The sequence below is a fragment of the Harpia harpyja genome, chromosome 10 (genome assembly GCF_026419915.1).
Source record: "Harpia harpyja isolate bHarHar1 chromosome 10, bHarHar1 primary haplotype, whole genome shotgun sequence".
Classification (NCBI taxonomy): Eukaryota; Metazoa; Chordata; class Aves; order Accipitriformes; family Accipitridae; genus Harpia; species Harpia harpyja.
Window position 1 is genome coordinate 15,564,885 of NC_068949.1, and position 17,562 is coordinate 15,582,446.

Sequence of the window (17,562 nt, forward strand, 5' to 3'; positions counted from 1 at the left end):
TGTATTTGTCAATAGTAATGGGAAGTATTGAGGAAGGTGTCAAATTTTGTATGATCTTGTATCTATTTCTTGTGTATTTCTTGGATGGGTATTTTCTGTACTATGCATCTTGGTAAAATTCTAAAATTTTTTAGAGGAAAAGAAGCACTGTTAGGCACTGAGAGGTCACGTAATCATTCCTCCTCCTTCATCTTGATATAAGTCTCAAGCACAAGACCAGATGCATGATCCGTAAAAGGCAGTAGGTAAAAAAAATTGTTCTATTATGTGACAATTGATAGCACTGTGTTATAATTCCTTCTTTAATAATCTCGCTTTACTGGAATAACTCTCTTGTTCAGCAATAGTCAAAAAGGACCCTTCTCATTTACTTCACTTGGATAACCTTGAGCAAAGTCAAGTACATTGGTAAGTGCATTTAAATATGTTTCTTCATGATTTTAGCTGGAATTATTGAATACACCAACTGGAAGTATTGGTACTTTTAATGTACAAGAAGCACAAAGAAAAGAGACCACATTAGTACAATGCATTGTTTTATTATTTGGACCATACTGTACATCAAGTCAGACAGGTGACTTCCCACTTCAGAGGTATATAATGTTAATAGACACTGTACAAGACATGCATCTTCCTGCACAAGGTAATAAAGAATGTTTCAGACAGGTTAGTTTACTTTTAAGATATTTAATGTTTATTGGTATAATTTAAATCAGAGGGACATAATGAATTTGGTAAAATTGCTTTATTATAGTAATGTAGTTATAAAGTCTCTATATAGTTTTCCTTCCCAGATCAAACATGTTGCCTGTTAGATTAGTTTTCAGTGGTTTTGTAGGAGTAAAATTTGAAAACAGCTGTTTGGGGGTGCTGGCATTATTCATTTAACAGAGATATAATGAGGGTTGGTTTTGTAAAATCCACTTAAATGTAATGAGTCTAGGCTCATCTTATATCCAGCGGTGCAGTTAGCAAGATGGACTGAGGGTACCATGTAACATTTCAAATAGGGGATCAGGTGAAGTGGAGTCTGTTATCTTACAATTCCTCTCAGATATATTCTCATTCATAATATTTCCTTTAGATAACAATATTATCAAAGTGGAAAGTGTTCTCATCTCCCCAGAGAAGCCTCATTTTTTTAATATATTGAATTAATTAATATTGTATCCTGTTTGAAAGGAAGTTGGCTTTCTTTCAGCTGCGGAGAATAATGGTCCTCTTGGAATGTAATTGTACAAAATGTTTTGCTGTAATAGTCTGTGTGTCTGGTTTACAGCTGTATAGCATGAAAGGTACAGAGTTCAGGTCCCCAGTGAACAATCAAGAAGAGAAGACTGTCCTATTTACTTTATTTTTATTAAAAATAATTGCTCTGAATTATTTTACAGAACAGTAATTTACTTAACAAAGAAAACTCTACCACTAAAACAGACAAATGTCCTGGGGGCTTAAGCTAATTGAATTTTCTGTGTAAGAATGGCCATACTAGGTCAAACCTAAGGTTATTGTAATCAATGCTCTGTCTCCAGGAGAGATGTGTTTAGGGAGAAATATATAAGGACAGGACAGGTGCCTTGTATTACTCCAGTAGTCCTGCAAGCCTCCAATCATTTGTGACTTCAGGACTTCTTTTAAGCTTCTCCCTTAGTGTCAACACAGTGTGTTGTATGTTGGGGTCAGCTGAAAACATCGAACTGAATTACTGCAAGAAATGCATTGTGCTGAGGGTTGTGAACAGGTGCTCCTAGGTTTTTGATCAAGAAACACTCAGTACTTTCCACCACTCATATTCAAAAGAGGTTTTAAATATAATGCTGCTATTGTAAATAAATTGTAAATTTAGTAGTCAACATCTTTGGGGCTTTGTCTGTTTCGGCATACTTAGTGGGTTTCCATCCCTTTTGGTGAAGCTACTCTGTGGTGATGCAAGGCAGTGGACAGTTGGGCCTGGTATCATCATTGACAATTCTTAGGTTGTTTTGGGTTCTGTCCACATGATGGATGATCATTTGTGCCCAGCATAACCAAGAATTGGAATTTACTAGTCAAAATCACTAATACTGGGAGATTGTTTGTCTTCCTGTTTTGTTTACTCTGATGCATATTAATTAAATTGGAAATACATTTTAAAGAGACGAAAGATAGAGTTCCAGCCTACCAAGGACCAGGTCTTCTCTTTGCATTTGGGCAAGGAAAGAATTTACTTATTTTATTCTTGTCTACTTAGGAGTGTAAAGTGGTCAAAGATTTTGTACCCTTTATCATTAGATTAGGAAAGACAGTGAGAGCTTTTCCATTTTAAGGTTGTTTTTTTAATCTGTGCTGTTTACATGCTGTGGCAGAGAGCATGCCATCGTTTAACCAGCTCCTTGGGCTTGCTGATCATTTCATTCCAGTGTTCTAGTTCTTTGCCGCGGGTATACATGAAAGGCCCAACTATTACACGTCCTAGCAGATGTGTTTCTGGGAAAACAAAAAAAGCTATTAGTGATTAACACCTGTGAGTGCTTCTCTGAAATCCTTACCTGAATTAGAATATTAACTTGTATTTTTCAAAGTAATGCATGTTCTGAAAGTTTTTTTTAAACCAAAATTTTCATCGAGGAATTCACTCTAGATTTCAAGTTCCGTAGTTTCTACATGCTAAGACTCAGCATTAAAAGGTACTGCAGTAAGTGGGCCTACCCTATTGCCTGTACTCTAAACTAGAATCTGTTTAATGTGCACAGACCTGTATCTGCCCAGCCCCTGTACCTCGAGTGTACTGTGGAAGTGTGTGCTAGTTTGGGGCATCAGCAAACCTAGTAGGATTCATATGATGCTCTAGCTTGGGAAAGAACAGATTTAGTTACTGAGACAGCTGGGAGTGGCAGTATGTGGGTTGCCACTGACCACCATCTGCCAGTGAGGGGATTGTGTCTTTGTGCCTGAACTTTTCAGCTGTGGATGGGGAGAACAATTTGAACCTGCCTTACATGAACTTCAGAATGTTTGTAAAGCATTTGGCTGTCCGCAAGTGAAAATGATGAAAGGCTTGAGTACTGATCCTGGTTCTTGTCAATCCTCGAAGCCAAAGCACCTCCCCAAAATGTCACCTACAGGAATTTTTTTAGGAGCATATGAATCCAAATGAGGGTATTAACATTTCATTATTGAGATCATATTTGTACTGCAGGGAAGATGTTTTTCTTGTGAGCAGTGGAAATACTGAATTCTGATTTCCTTTTCTAAGCAGAACTCCTTAATGGATTCTCTGACAATTAGTAAGAGGTAACCTCAAGCATCAGGTTTTCTGATCCCTCCCCCAAATGGGGATGTTTGTAATCTCTCTTTCTTCTTTCTCACTGCTTTAACTGCTGTGTTAATTAAAATTCCTATTCCTCTTTCAAATTTGGTTAGGAACAGTGAATGCCTTCACAGTTTTGGAGCTTGAGGGTTATACACGAGTGTTCACAGAACGTAATTGCATAAGCTTTTTTTCTTAGGATACCAGAATGAAACAACAGTACAGCACCTTGTACTGACGGTGACTAGCCTACAGATACTTTATTCATGTCTTCCATTAAATTTATCTTTAGCCTCTGAAATAGAGACATACACTTACTGCAATAATTTATTCTGCTTTTTAAAGAAACAGCCTGTGAAAGTCCCCCGACCTTTTATATGTTTTGTGATTGTTTCTGAAAAGGAATTAGTTCCTCCCATGTTTAAATGTATCTGCAATATGTAAGAGATTTACAACATCTTAACTGTAATAATTTATATAGCTTACTTTCTCCCTTGATACTCTGGAGCACAGATAGACTCAGGCTTGTTGTATCCAGCTCTGTCTGATCTGCCTTGAAACTGAAGGTTTCATTATACACTGGATTGGGAGATCCCAGAACAGCTGTTGTCTTTTTACTTTTGATGAATTTGTTATGGTTCATTAGTGAGACTTTGACATACACACCTTGGAGAGAAAGAAATTCAAGAAGAAAATACATCAGAGGCAGTTGGGAGAAGTCTTAAGGAATTTCTTGCTTTCAGGAGTCAATATTAAGTATAAAATTAGATCATGAACAATTCGTGGAATGTGCATGGCAATGCATAACATTAAGCAAGGAGTACACAAAGTACTTGGGGTGCAGTTTTGCAGTGCACTTTCCAATTTAAGAGCTGTTAAAAGGAGCAGTCATATTCTTACCCTGCATCCTTGATCTTATATTTGTGTACCTTCCCTTCATCTGATGGAGACTTCTTTGAAGGCTTAGTTTGCTGGGTCAGTAGTTAATTTCGTATATTTGATCATGATTGTTTGATCTAACACAAGGGAGGCTGTGATGGAGGAGCCATGTTGTAGAGCTGCAGCCTGTGCTTGGATTGGATGTGTTTCAGGGGAACAGACTCTCCTAGTCAAAGAAGAATCTTTAAACAAAAGGTTTTACTAATGACTTCTAGCCCTGTGGTAAGGGATTCTATAAAAAATTTCAGGAAAAGATGAATGATCTCTGCTCATTCTTCTAGAAAATATTACAAAAATTGTGAGTGAGTGTGGGAACAAGAACACCAAAAAACTTTGCTTCCTGAAGGGGACCTGTATTGCATTGTGGTCTTATTCAGTAGATCTTTGACAATGAGATCCAGAGCAGCCTGAAATTGTCCATTCTTCCCTACCCTTCTACAAAATCTAGTGACAAACATGTAGAAATTTCATCTTAATTGATAGCTAAAGATCTGTTCTTTTGCAGTGAAGCAGTAATAGATTCTATGCTTCTACTGTGTTTATTACTACCTGCTATTCACTTCCTTAAGGTTCATCTGTATAGCAAAAATAATTAGAAATGTCAGGATTGAGACAGCATTTGACGGACTCCTAATGTCTCCTTGTTATTTCCACAGATCCAGTAGGCCCTCATTACTGTTGCAGAGGGTGCAGGATTACGAGAACAGATTTTTTTGACAGAGCTGCCACCTGAGTGCTATATATGGAAGGAGATACTATGTAAACTACTTGCACAAAGTCTGACTTTTCATTACTGTCTTATTACTACTTAATAGATTTAATTCAGTAATTTGAATCTAAAAATAAATATTTCCTTACTGTCCTATACTGCATAGCTGCCATCAAAGATTAGTGTTGCACTAATCCCTGTTAATATAGAAAACTTCTTACTCCAGTTTCTTCAGGATTTACCAGATAATCTGTGGACCCTAAATCATACTTGAAGGGCATTAGCAAAGGAAATAACCCCCAATTTATTTAATTTTCCTTTTTTTTTTTTTCTTAGTAATATATTCTGGAGAAGTGCCTTCTGGCAGCTCTTCCTTCCAGAGCGTGCCCATGACTCTTGGTTGTTATGATAACTTCAAGTATACTAGCACTAAAATAACATGGCGGATTCATGTTAGATTTGTAGAAAGAAACAGAGTTCTGGCTCTGTGCTACAGAACTTCACAACAACCTGCAAGCAAAGACATGATGTATTAAGTGTGCTCTCCCTCTCTTGTAAAGCTATTGACATGATGTAAAATTATAGAATCATAGAATCATTTCGGTTGGAAAAGACCTTCAAGATCATCAAGTCCAACCATTAACCATGCCCCCTAAACCATGCCCTGGAGTACCCCGTCCACTCGCTTTTTGAATACCTCCAGGGATGGTGAATCAACCACTTCCCTGGGCAGCCCATTCCAATGTTTGACAACCCTCTCAGTAAAAAAATTTTTCCTAATATCTAACCTAAATCTCCCTTGCCTCAACTTGAGGCCATTTCCTCTTGTCCTATCTCCAGACACCTGACAGAAGAGACAACATTTGCTCTTAGTTTGTGATGCTACTTTCTTCATCTGCCACAAACAAGTCATATTTTTTTCTGGCCATCTTTACCTTGGTTATTTGTTTTCTAAAACTAATACATTCTGTAATATATTTCTCTTTCAACAAGTGCACAGGGTATGATTCTGCTTGTTGGAAACCTCTATAGTCTCATAATTTTACTGTGCATTTCTTCATTTGTGAGTTTTACTCTAAGCAGAGCAAATTTATCTCTTAACATGAATGTAGATTTACTCAGAAGGCATCATTTCTAAAGCTAAACATCCTGGTAACAGCCCATTCAAACCTCAGAAAAACTTCATGTGTGCATATAGAGAACTAAACCTCTTTTCTTTTTAACTGCTGGGCGTATTTTGTGTTTATATTATTTAGTTTCAAAGCCCTTCAAAAAAAATCACTACAGATTCAAACACAAGTTGGGTTCTTCCATCTATTTTGCTTTGAGTGTTTAGATTTTCAATAGCATTTTGAGGTAATCTCTATACTCAACATCTCTGAGCCAAGGACACATGAGCATGATGTACCAGGAAGACTCCCACTGCAGTAAGGAAGAAAAATTGGGACTCCATGCCACGGTCCTTTGAACAATGGCCAGGCTGTCCTAAAATGGGAATTTTTTCCAGTTCAGTTGTCCCTAGGACAGCTGTTCAGTGTAAGCAGTTGTCCTGCAGCTGCTACCCCTGGGCTTTTGCCTTGAGGCAACTCTGTTGATATCAATATCCCCTGAAATGCTACCTTCTCTGGATTGGAGTGCAGCAAAGGGATGTTGCTCACTGTATTAAAGCTGGAGAAAAAAATTGCTACTGATGACATGAGACAAACCATTTATTATGAAACAAAACCAAAACATAGCAGAACTGGCTATCAAAATCTAATTACCCCAGTAACAAAGTATGGCTTTTTTCCACTCAAATTAAATCACACGGATGTTTATTTGTTCTTTTCAGAGTCCCTCAGCACAAGCCTGGGTGGACAGATGAGGAAGGACCAAATTAAAACAGGAATTCTGGAGCTGATAGCAGAGAGGAAATCACACTTACTGACAGCATGGCTCTTCTCCTGGAGCTTTAATCCTCTTGCCCTCAGAACCACTACAGTGAGACGGCCCAGGTAGTCATTGTAGCTGAGGGAGAACTGGATATCACCATGCTCTGAAGGAGGCTTTGGAAGCAGAAGAACACTTGTCAAATATATCTCAAAAACTCTCTCTTCACACAGACAAATGGGGGGGGGGGGGGGGAGTTCTTCATACTAGTGGTTTCTGCCACACTAAGGCATGTGAGTGAATTGTAATGGCTTTATTTATGCTGTTGTGACATTTGATAGAACCAATTAATCAGCCTTCTGAACCTTTGAATTATTATCTCTTTCAGGTGATGCCTATTTCCTTGCTTCTGCTGCCTTTTTCTGCTCTTACTAATTCAAAACAAGCAAATAACAAAAGGCGCTTTCTTATGTATCTCCTAACTCATGTGACTGTTTCTGAGCAGTTGGATAATCCCTATACAATAGCTATGGATCTGCAGGTTGGTAAGATGGGAATTTTGATTCCAAATGTTTATCAAGTACATTTGCATCTGCTGTATACGACATACTTCTACTTCAGCTGTACCCCTCCAATACTTGTAAAATGACAGAAGTTCCACAATGCCAAGCAGCCTGGTATCACGTACCTCCAAGTTTTCTTTCTCCAGATCTCTCCATATGACTAGTTTGTTGTCATCAGTCAATGTTTGATTTTTCAGTGGGAAGGTAACTTGGCCTAGGAGATGATGCTTCTTCTGTTTATCGACATGATAAACCAAAAACTTCAGAGTCCTTTGGAGCAACATTTTACTGGAAACCTGTACAGGAAAAGAAAGACTATAATAATTACAAAACATCTGACACTTTTCTACTCTAGCATGACTTCAAAGGAAGAATTTTGCAAAGTATATTAAAGGTAGGTAGAGATTTCCTTTGATTATTTGAAGTCCACTTTCTTAATTTGCCTAAAGTTTTAGCTATGCAGAAGTCTAAAGATCCAAGCTAAAATAGAACGAGTTCATTTGACAATGTGAAGTTAGCTGGCGGTTTTTCAACTCATCCAGATCTAGTGTTATATGATGCATTCACTTCCAGACACAAATGTTTAGAAATCTGTAAACACTCCGTTTTCAGTTGTCTGAAATACAAACTTTTTTGGTTTTAAAGGTTTTGTCTTGTGATACCTGCTGAAAGCCTCTTGGCGTAGGGAGCCAAGCTCCTAGCTTTACAGCACTATACAAATAGCATACCAGACATCTCATGAGTTCTAGTTTCTAGCCTGCTTCCACAGCAAAGAAACTAAAAGCTATGACAGCATTAGTTCAATACTGGTTGCTTCTGGACTTCTAGAGCTGCTGGGCTAAACTGCTCAGCCATAGTTCAAACTAGAGTTTTCATCATTCCTAGGGAAAGTTCTGGAATCCTCAACTTTGGTGTAGACCACACGTAAGATCAGTTCTGGAGCCACAGTCTTCTGTAGCCCAGGATCTCCAGAAGCTCCAGTAATAAATCCTATCTCCAGTGGAAACTACTTGTATATTGGTGGAAGTTTGTAGAAAATTAATTTTCACAAAACATGTACTGTAGTTTGACAAGTCAATATTTGCAAACAAAAATCTGCTTCATCATAAGGACAAGTACCTGAAAAACAAAGTTTTCATCAAACTGCGGGTTAAGGGTTTTGCGTTTTGTTTTGGACTGCAAGTAGCTTCTTTCATCAGGCAGCAAGTAGATTTTCACAAATGGACTACAGGAATCAGCAGGAGGCTGCAGCTTTCTGACTTTGATCAAGGAGACGAGGAGCCTTTCTGACTCTTGCTCGTATTCTATGGAAAACCAGAGGCGGCCAATGTTGCCTTCAGGAAAATCTGTCTCGCTTTTGTCTTCAGGAAACTTGTACAGCTCTGGGTTAATGGTCCCTACAACATAAGCTCCAGCTTCATGAAATAAAAAACAAGCACCCTCAGATTAGTATGAAGACCATAGCAGACATTTTTATAACCACTGCTGTGTTAGGGGAAATCACATTAATCTGTTTATTAACAATCCATTTTTGCATAAACTTGGTATTTTAATTTTTTATCCCTCAAGTTTGGAGGAGTAGTTGTAGGCTGCACCACTTTTCTTTCTCTCATTCCTGTGACTGTAGCTTGATAGTTTTAGGTATTTGTTGTTGCAATCTGCAACTGGTCACTTTACTGTTTCTGGGGATGACAATCAGACAATTCCTGAGTTACACTCATGTTGTGCCTTTACAAAACACAGGAGGAGAGATTGCTTTGTCTGCTGTATGTGCAAGATCCCACAGCAGTGGGACCAGAATGGCTACATTCTGGCCCAATTCCTCTCTCTATATAAAATATATAGTGTTTAGGGCTTGTACTGTGTAACGCTGGTATGCTCCCAGTAAACATGCTTCATAATAGTAGTTACCTTTTAAGAGTACCCTTAGAAAGAGTCCCATTTTTGCAATGCCATACCCAAAGAATGAAATGATGACCGTGGCCCAGACTGAGGAATCATGTAGGGGTCACTGCCTTCCTGAACGTGTTCTTCGTTTGTCAGGTTAATCCAGTCTCGCCCATGCAGCGTTGGTGGAATGATAAATGGAACACTTCTGGATCTGCTCAAGACAACAGCTACTGACTCTTCTGGTTTAAATATGGAAACAAACTTGGTAACAGTAATAAATTTACTGTTCTTATCTCAGTTTTGCAAAAATTCTATGGAGATGTGTAAGTAGAAAAGATAAATACCCATCATTTTGCAATTGATTTTATTTGTATAATGCCTAGAGCTCCAGTGAGGGACATCAGATCTTAATTCTTCAAACAGATCCCTCACTTTTTCCCTTTCTTCTCCTTTAGAATTGATCTTTCAAAGGAAAGGAAGAATTAACTGCAGCTGCTTGGTTTTAAGCCCCAAAGCCTTGCAGTAACTAACTTTCTAAGAGAGTCTCCTTTCTGAACTGAAGTCCTATTGTTTGGTTCTCAGATGCTTCATTATGAGACCACCAGAAATGACTTTGGAACATACGCTGAATTTGTCTAGGTAATAGATAAAGCTATCCATGCACCAATTACACTTGAATGTATTATCTCTTTTACATAAATCAGAAATAATCATTGCATTCATAGTTAAAGTATTATTTTCCTAAAGGAACAAAACAGAACATGACTGATGTTTTCATATAATTTAGGGGTCTTATTTATTTCTGTATATGCTTATAATTTGATCATCCCCTTATTTCAACTTGTAAAATCTCATATAAATTACCAATAGCGTATGCTTTAAAAACAAAAATATGTACCTTGTGCTTTTTAGTTGAGTTTCAGAAGTTGACTGATCCTGAAAAAGGGCATTTGCATTTGTCGTTTTGACAGGACTGCTGAGCTTTTCATAAGAAAGGAGGCAGCAAAACTTCTTCCAGAGCAAGTATGCAGTTATTCCAATGAGAACAAAAAAGAGAATCCCTCCTATTATACCTCCAGCAAGAGCAACTGCTTGTTCTGTTCAAACATAGAAGCCCATAAAGTATCAAAGTTATGTATGTTTTGGGGGTAGACAGGAATATTAAAGCTGACAGATTTATTTGATTTACATTCCAAAATTATTTTTAAATGAAACATTCTGCTCAGGTGCACATTTTTGTCTTCGGTTATAGCATGATGCAACACCTGAAGACGTATGACATCAGCAGCAAGACATTAGAAAGTGTTCAGGTATGCTGGCAATGACTGCAATGTAAGAGACTATAAACAGGAAAAAAACCCCAAACCCAAAGAGTTGTTTGGGCTCTTCTTTTACATTAGCATAAGCATTTACCTTAGCATGGCAGAAGTGCTTTCATAACAGAAGAAAAAGAAAACCCAGGAGCACATAAGACAAAAGGTACCATTATGTTGGTTTGGTTTGTTCTTCCAACTATTCATCTATGTTGAATTGAGACTAGATCCTGGCACAAGGAACAAAGCAAAGCTCTAGGTTGTTTTCTTTCTAAGGATGCACATGTTTCCTGATCTGTAAAGTCAAACTTAACTATCCCTTAACGCTGTTTCCTCAGTCTTGATTACTTCAGATAAAATCAAATCTTGTATAATTTGGGGTTTGTTTTTTTCACACTAATAAAACTTAAATGTCTTTAATATGCATATAAGGAATTCAGTTGTGAGAATTTCTCACTGGACCAAGGGTAGACCATTGCTAATGGGCTCTGTTCATTGTTTTCTCATGTTTGCTGAGTATGCTAGAGTAAAAGGCTGGAAAGACCACTTCTGCACTGCACCTTACACCCAGCCTGCCTTGGCCTACCACTAAACTGGTGCTGGTGCATCAAGACGACTAGGTCTCAGCTGAGAATTGATCCTACCAGAATATGAGCCCAAACTGCTGAATTATCTTTCACTCTTGTTGTGGTTTAACCCCAGCCAGCAACTAAGCACCACGCAGCTGCTCACTCACTCCCCCCCCACCCAGTGGGATGGGGGAGAAAATCGGGAAGAGAAGTAAAACTAGTGGGTTGAGATAAGAACGGTTTAATAGAACAGAAAAGAAGAAACTAATAATGGTAATGATAACACTAATAAAATGACAACAGCAATAATGAAAGGATTGGAATGTACAAGTGATGCACAGTGCAATTGCTCACCACCTGCTGACCGACACCCAGCCAGTCCCTGAGAGACAGTTCCCTGCCCTGACTCCCCAGTTCATACACTAGATGTGGCGTCCCATGGTATGGAATACCCCGTTGGCCAGTTTGGGTCAGCTGCCCTGGCTGTGTCCTGTGCCATCTTCTTGTGCCCCTCCAGCTTTCTCACTGGCTGGGGATGAGAAGCTGAAAAATCCTTGACTTTAGTCTAAACACTACTGAGCAACAACAGAAAACATCAGTGGGTTATCAACATTCTTCGCATACTGAACTCAAAACACAGCACTGTACCAGCTACTAGGAAGATAGTTAACTCTATCCCAGCTGAAACCAGGACAACTCTGCAGCCATGGGAGGCAGCTCAGGATCAGCTGAGTACTGTGTACTGCCAGTTCTCAGGCTCTCCCCTGAAACTGAAGCAACAAAGCAACCTGATGTTCTCTTGCAACTGGTATTGACTCCCCCCCCCCCCCCCCCCCCCCATGCTTTTAGGTGGCGATAACTGTGATTGTGCTTTATTCCTTTCTCCTTTTTATCTGTGCTTGGTAGGTACCTTGCAGTTAGCCACCTCTATAGGATGGTACAGGTAAATAATGACAATACAAGCACAAAATAATCAGTCAACACTAGTAGTAGTTTTGAATAAGAATTCAAAACTAATTTGATACAGTTTATTGATTAGAGCTATAAAGAGTACAGGAAGTGAGTTGCAAATACATGTATTACTGATCTTTTTCACTGTTGCTATGTTGCAGTAAGTGATATGAAATGTCCTTCAGCTACAGAACACTTATGTAAATACCTTGTGCTATAAAATTAACCTGGCCATAGTGCCTCAAAGGCCTTTATCTGATCCTATCTCATTTTCCTGCATTTGGTACAGTCGTAGGAGCCAACTTATTTTTGCAGCTCCCCTCCAGGTGTGTTGCCTTAGCTCTCTGCAGGAATTGGCTGGCTGCTTCCCCATGAGTCTTGTAATCACTCATGTCTCCCAGCACTTTGGAGCAACCACCCTGCTCATGGCTATAGCACAGCAACAGGCACTTTGCTGTCCTTGCAACCTGTAGGTGGGCTGAATAGGTTTCAGCGTTTAGCCAGGCTATTAGTACAATAGTATTAGTAGAAGACTTACCCTGAGGAACAGGAAACAAGTACCTATTTGGTATGGGTTAATATTAATACAGAGACAAGTCTGGTTGTGCTACACTGGTAACTTAGTTTTGTTTCATAAGAATGCACAGTATGAGGAAATAAGTAACAAATGCAGTCCTGAGCATGGAAATTCTGTGTGTTTGTTCCTCTTAGTTTTGTAGAGCATGCTCGAGTATGTCTTCAGTCAGATTGCCATTTTATTACAGCTTAGAAGGCCAGATGCAGAAAAATTGCCTTTAGTTTAATGCCCATGAACATAATAAAAATTAATGATTCTCTTAATAGAGATGTAGTATCAACAATACGAATGTTTTATGTGGCTGGTGGTTTTACTGTCCTGACATGGGTATCTTAAAGGTTAACATTTTAAGCAAGCTCAACAGGACTGTCTAACTTGTTCTCTCCATTCCCAAGTCTTTAATGCTCTCAGCAGCAGTCCTGTGTGGGAACATCACCAGTTTGTCACCATTAAGGACAGTAAGCTGAGGTGCACTGTAAAGCAATATATAATACAGCAGCTGTGCATTGATTTTGGAGCAAGAGAATGAGTTTCCAATCTCTTTGTTAATGAGTTTAATGTACTGAATTTGTTTACTGCAAAATGATGATAAGTATTTATGACCCACCCACTGCCATTGGCCCAAATTCTGCTTTTTTTATTTTTGCACAGTGGCAGATGTAAGGTAAAGTTTTACCCATTTCAGTAAAGCTACCTATGATTTAATGAGGGTGAGGAGAATTTGGCTTACTTTCAGTCCCTTTTATCTGATTAGATCAGCAACAGAACCAGTAGCTTAGAGCATAATGTAGCACTAGTCACAAAATCAGCCATTTAAGTAAGTTGAAGCCATTGTGTAGAGGGAGAAAATACGTATCTTTTTAAATAACTACCTGTCATCATGAGAGATTGATGTATTGTATTCTGCTGTAGTACAGGATCATGGCAGCTGGAGACGGAAGAGACCTGTTGGACCACTTCATCTGCGAGTGGCCTGTGCTGGCGGACTGTCCACTGTTAATAGGTACCAGGTTTATCCTAGCACAGAGAAATGTTGATGGTCATCATCTGTCTCCTTTGGGCCCAGATCCCCTTTTGCTTTGTGTCCGATGATACGTTTTTAATAAGCTTTTCTTAAACTTTGCAGTAAGCCTTTTGGGGTTACGACCTGCCAGTTCTCCATCAAAAGCTCTAATCCCTATATAAATACTCAGATTTAACATTTACAGTACCAGCACGTGTACAGTGGAGCCCGAATTATTTGGGGTGGCAGGTAGACTCTTGGCACATGCCGTGCCTGTCTCAGGGAGCCAAGCTGTCTGTGCTCTGACAGCAGCGTGCTCCGGGAGCGGAATGAAGCTCGGAGCTGCCTAACAGCCCTGCAGGTCACGGGCTGCCGTTCCCTTAGCCGGCTCCAGGAGAGGGTCGGATAGGTTTACGGCCCTTTAGCTTCAGAGGCAGGTTTGAGTTGACTTCTCACCCCAACTTTCCCGAAGTGCTAGCGCGGCGGCGGGGAGGGGGGTCCGGGGCTCCGGCTCGGCCCCGCGGCGGGCCGGGCCGGGCCGGGCCGCCTGTTTTCCGAGGAGGGCAAAAGCTAGCGTCCCGGCAGGTGCCCGCCCCGGGGGGTGCGGGAGAAGCCGAGCCCTCCTGCCCGCGCCCGGCCCCGGCAGCGCGGCTGCCCTGCGCCCCCGCCGGCACTTACCGGGCGTGGGTGCTCGCGTCCCGCGCTCACGGCCTCCGTCCCACCTCCTCGCAGGCGGCGGCGGCGGCTGCCCGCTGCCCGGCGGCGGGCACGGGGCTGCCGGCCATGTGCCGGCCGCCCCCACACACACCTCCCCGCTATTGAAGGGCCGGTGGGGCCCCGGGGCGGCCCCGCCCCGGCCCGCCCCCGCGGCCCCACGGGTCGCCCACGGGGGAGGCTGGAGACGCGCCACGGGTGGCGGTAGGGACGGGTCTGGTTGCCGAGGGAAGGGAAGGGAAGGGAAGGGAAGGGAAGGGAAGGGAAGGGAAGGGGCGCGCTCGGAGGAAGTTCCAGCCTTAGCCAGGCTCTTCGTGCCGAGCCAGCCGACGCCGCCAGCCCCAGGAGTGCGGGCGGGGAGGGACAGCCATCGCGGAGTGGAACGGCTCTCGGCTGCGGCGGCTGGGGAGGGAGGTGTGGGAGCGGGCAGAGAAGCAGCCGCCGCGCGAGAGAAATCTTCTGTCGGCCCGAAAACAACCCGTGCGGCGTTGGCTACGTGAGAGAACTTCGGAAACTGCGGTTATGCTGAGAAAAAGACTTTGATATTAGTAGTTTAGTTCTGAAAATCCGGGCGGGCAAGAAATAAGCGTGCGCTTGTGTAAAACACTTAACAAACGGCATAAGCCCAGGGGAACACAGAAAGGCTATTTAGACAATTGCAGTTACAGCTTTTCCTGTTTGTATTTACGAATGTAACGATCTTTGATCTCTCGTGTGTGTAACAAATACAACGCAATAGATCTTAACTAATAAAATTACTCGTGCGTAGTTCAGAAACAAAATTATTCACCTTCACTTGTTGCCCGCTAACGCTTGCTTCTTTCTGAGCTGGTATGACGAGAACCTATACCTTAAATTTATCAACTGCTTGTATTATACGTGCTTGTTCTGTTCACAACTGTTTCATGCATTTGCATAGTGCCATTTCATCTAAAAGCCTAAGAAATGCGTAGGAGTTAAACCAGTAGGACTCTAATGAAATCTCCTCTATTTCTGTGGAATCTTATAATTCTTTTAATTGCATTTACAATGTCCTGCTGTAGATCTCGTGTGGCTTAGCTTTTTCTATTAATTTTTGAGTCCTCCATAAGAAAGAAAGCATTTAGGTAGTTTTTAATCTGAAAAGAAAAAGCTCCATGTATTTCAGTTTTGCACTTTTAATATAGTTAGCTATTAAATAAACATTGCATAATCAATGCTTTTGCTATTCTTATTTCTACATTGAATTAGTAGTAATATTGAAGTATAGATTTTTTTGCTCAGCAGTTTTGCACTTGTCAGGATAATGTCTATAAGCAAGTTTGAGACAACTGAAAGTTTTGAGTTGCATGGCAAGACCAACAACTCTGCTTTCTGTTACAGTGTTCTTGCTTGAGCTTACTTTTATGTCTGTGTGAGGAGTGCTAAAGTTGCTTTAAACATCTGGCTGCTTTACAGAACTCTACTGAACAGTTAAAATGATCCTAGCCAGGTGCACTGTCTCCCATACAAGCTGTGCCGCTTGTGTAGAGGGGTGTGAAGTGTGTATGTCTAGGAAGCAATAACCATCTGCTGATTCAGCTCTTGTTTTAGTGAGTCAGTGGATGGGATGGGGTGAGCCTGGTGGAGCAGATCTCACCCTCTCCAAGTTCCTGTGGAAGGAATTACTGGTGAAGTTGCTAAGCAGGGAGCTTTAGTTTTGATTCTGTGCTGCACCACAAACTTCCCATTCTCTAGTCTTTCTGTTCTGAGTTCTTGTACCAGTTGGAAATCAAAGTAAATACAGGACACGAGGAACACAATTATACCCTCTTTTATCTCTGATCACTAACCTCCTTCTTAGCCCTAGTTCTTTACAGGTTCCCTGTTTGATCCTATACCTTACCATGCTTGAAGGAACTAAATTAATATAAAACAAACATATAAATACTGCTTGCCACATGTCTGAATGCATCTGTTTCCAGCACGTAGTATAGGAAAGCCCAGGAGCAACAGATGAAGGATGTTTCTCTGGGTCCACTGTGCGTCTGATTATGGTCCTGATTGCTTCCAGCCATAAGCTGGTATGATTTCTTTTATTGTTTTTAAAAGCTCAGCTCTAAGTTCAAATATAAAATAGTGCTGATCTGCCCACGTTCACATACTGTAACTTCACTATTGTATCAGAGAGAATTCTGGAAGTGTCCTAAGAGACTGCCTGCCTAAGTTTGGGCATTTTAACAAGTCTGTTCAAGTATATAGTACTGCCTTAAATATGTATTCTGCCCATTCCAGCCTTGACCAGGATTGATTCACACACTCTGCTTCTCAGCTGATGCTGTGAATATTTATTAAGTTGTGTTTCTCACCTGCTGGGTTTGAAAAATAATTTTGTTTTCTCAGAGAGAGTTTATCTCTGGAACAGCTGAGAGCAAGCTGAGAGTTTTATGTTTTGTGGACCTAGATATTGTACTATAAATATTCTAAGTTTCTGATGCATTTTTTGTAACATAACGTATACATTTTTCAGTGTGCATATCCAGGTCTCGCTTCTTACAGTAAAACCTTGGCCTTTAAAAGCCCACATAAAAATTCTGTTTGTAACTACAAAATTATATTTACTATACTTCAGGGTAATCACCGAAACATCCTAGTTTAGAACACAGGGTAAAGGATGCTATATTCTCCCCACTTTTTAATGATTTTTCTAGTATTAGCAACAAAAGTAAGGAGTCAGGGCAACCCCATGCAGCGCTACAGGCTTGGGGAAGAGTGGCTGGAAAGCTGCCCGGCAGAGAAAGACCTGGGGGTGCTGGCTGACAGCCGGCTGAATGTGAGCCAGCAGTGTGCCCAGGTGGCCAAGAAGGCCAACGGCATCCTGGCCTGTATCAGGAACAGCGTGGCCAGCAGGAACAGGGAGGTGGTTGTTCCCCTGTACTGGGCACTGGTGAGGCCGCACCTCGAGTTCTGTGTTCAGTTTTGGGCCCCTCACTACAGGAAAGACATTGAGCTGCTGGAGCGTGTCCAGAGAAGGGCAACCAAGTTGGTGAGGGGCCTGGAGCACAAGTCTTATGAGGAGCGGCTGAAGGATCTGGGGTTGTTCAGTCTAGAAAAGAGGAGGCTGAGGGGAGACCTTATCGCTCTCTACAACTACCTGAAAGGGGGTTGTAGTGAGGTGGGTGCTGGTCTCTTCTGTCAGGTGGCTGGAGATAGGATGA

At 41.1% G+C, this 17,562-nt stretch overlaps 1 protein-coding gene across 6 annotated transcripts; it reads right to left on the reverse strand.

Annotated features, from left to right (window-relative positions):
* Positions 1 to 519: 519 nt before the first annotated feature.
* Positions 520 to 14,468, reverse strand: LOC128146901 (synaptotagmin-15-like). Of its 6 annotated transcripts, XM_052798862.1 has the most exons (9): positions 14,351 to 14,468; positions 13,542 to 13,686; positions 10,158 to 10,356; positions 9,328 to 9,470; positions 8,489 to 8,784; positions 7,495 to 7,665; positions 6,862 to 6,982; positions 3,776 to 3,955; positions 520 to 2,466 (listed from the first exon to the last, which is right to left on the reverse strand). In XM_052798862.1, exons 2-9 carry the CDS (start codon positions 13,549 to 13,551, stop codon positions 2,330 to 2,332), a joined length of 1,257 nt encoding a protein of 418 aa, XP_052654822.1. In that variant the 5' UTR covers positions 13,552 to 13,686; positions 14,351 to 14,468; the 3' UTR covers positions 520 to 2,329. The 6 variants fall into 6 exon arrangements, with proteins under 6 accessions (XP_052654822.1, XP_052654823.1, XP_052654821.1 ...); XM_052798863.1 differs by lacking the exon at positions 14,351 to 14,468 and having other exon boundaries at positions 8,489 to 8,673; positions 13,542 to 13,924; XM_052798861.1 differs by lacking the exon at positions 14,351 to 14,468 and having other exon boundaries at positions 13,542 to 13,923.
* Positions 14,469 to 17,562: the final 3,094 nt, after the last annotated feature.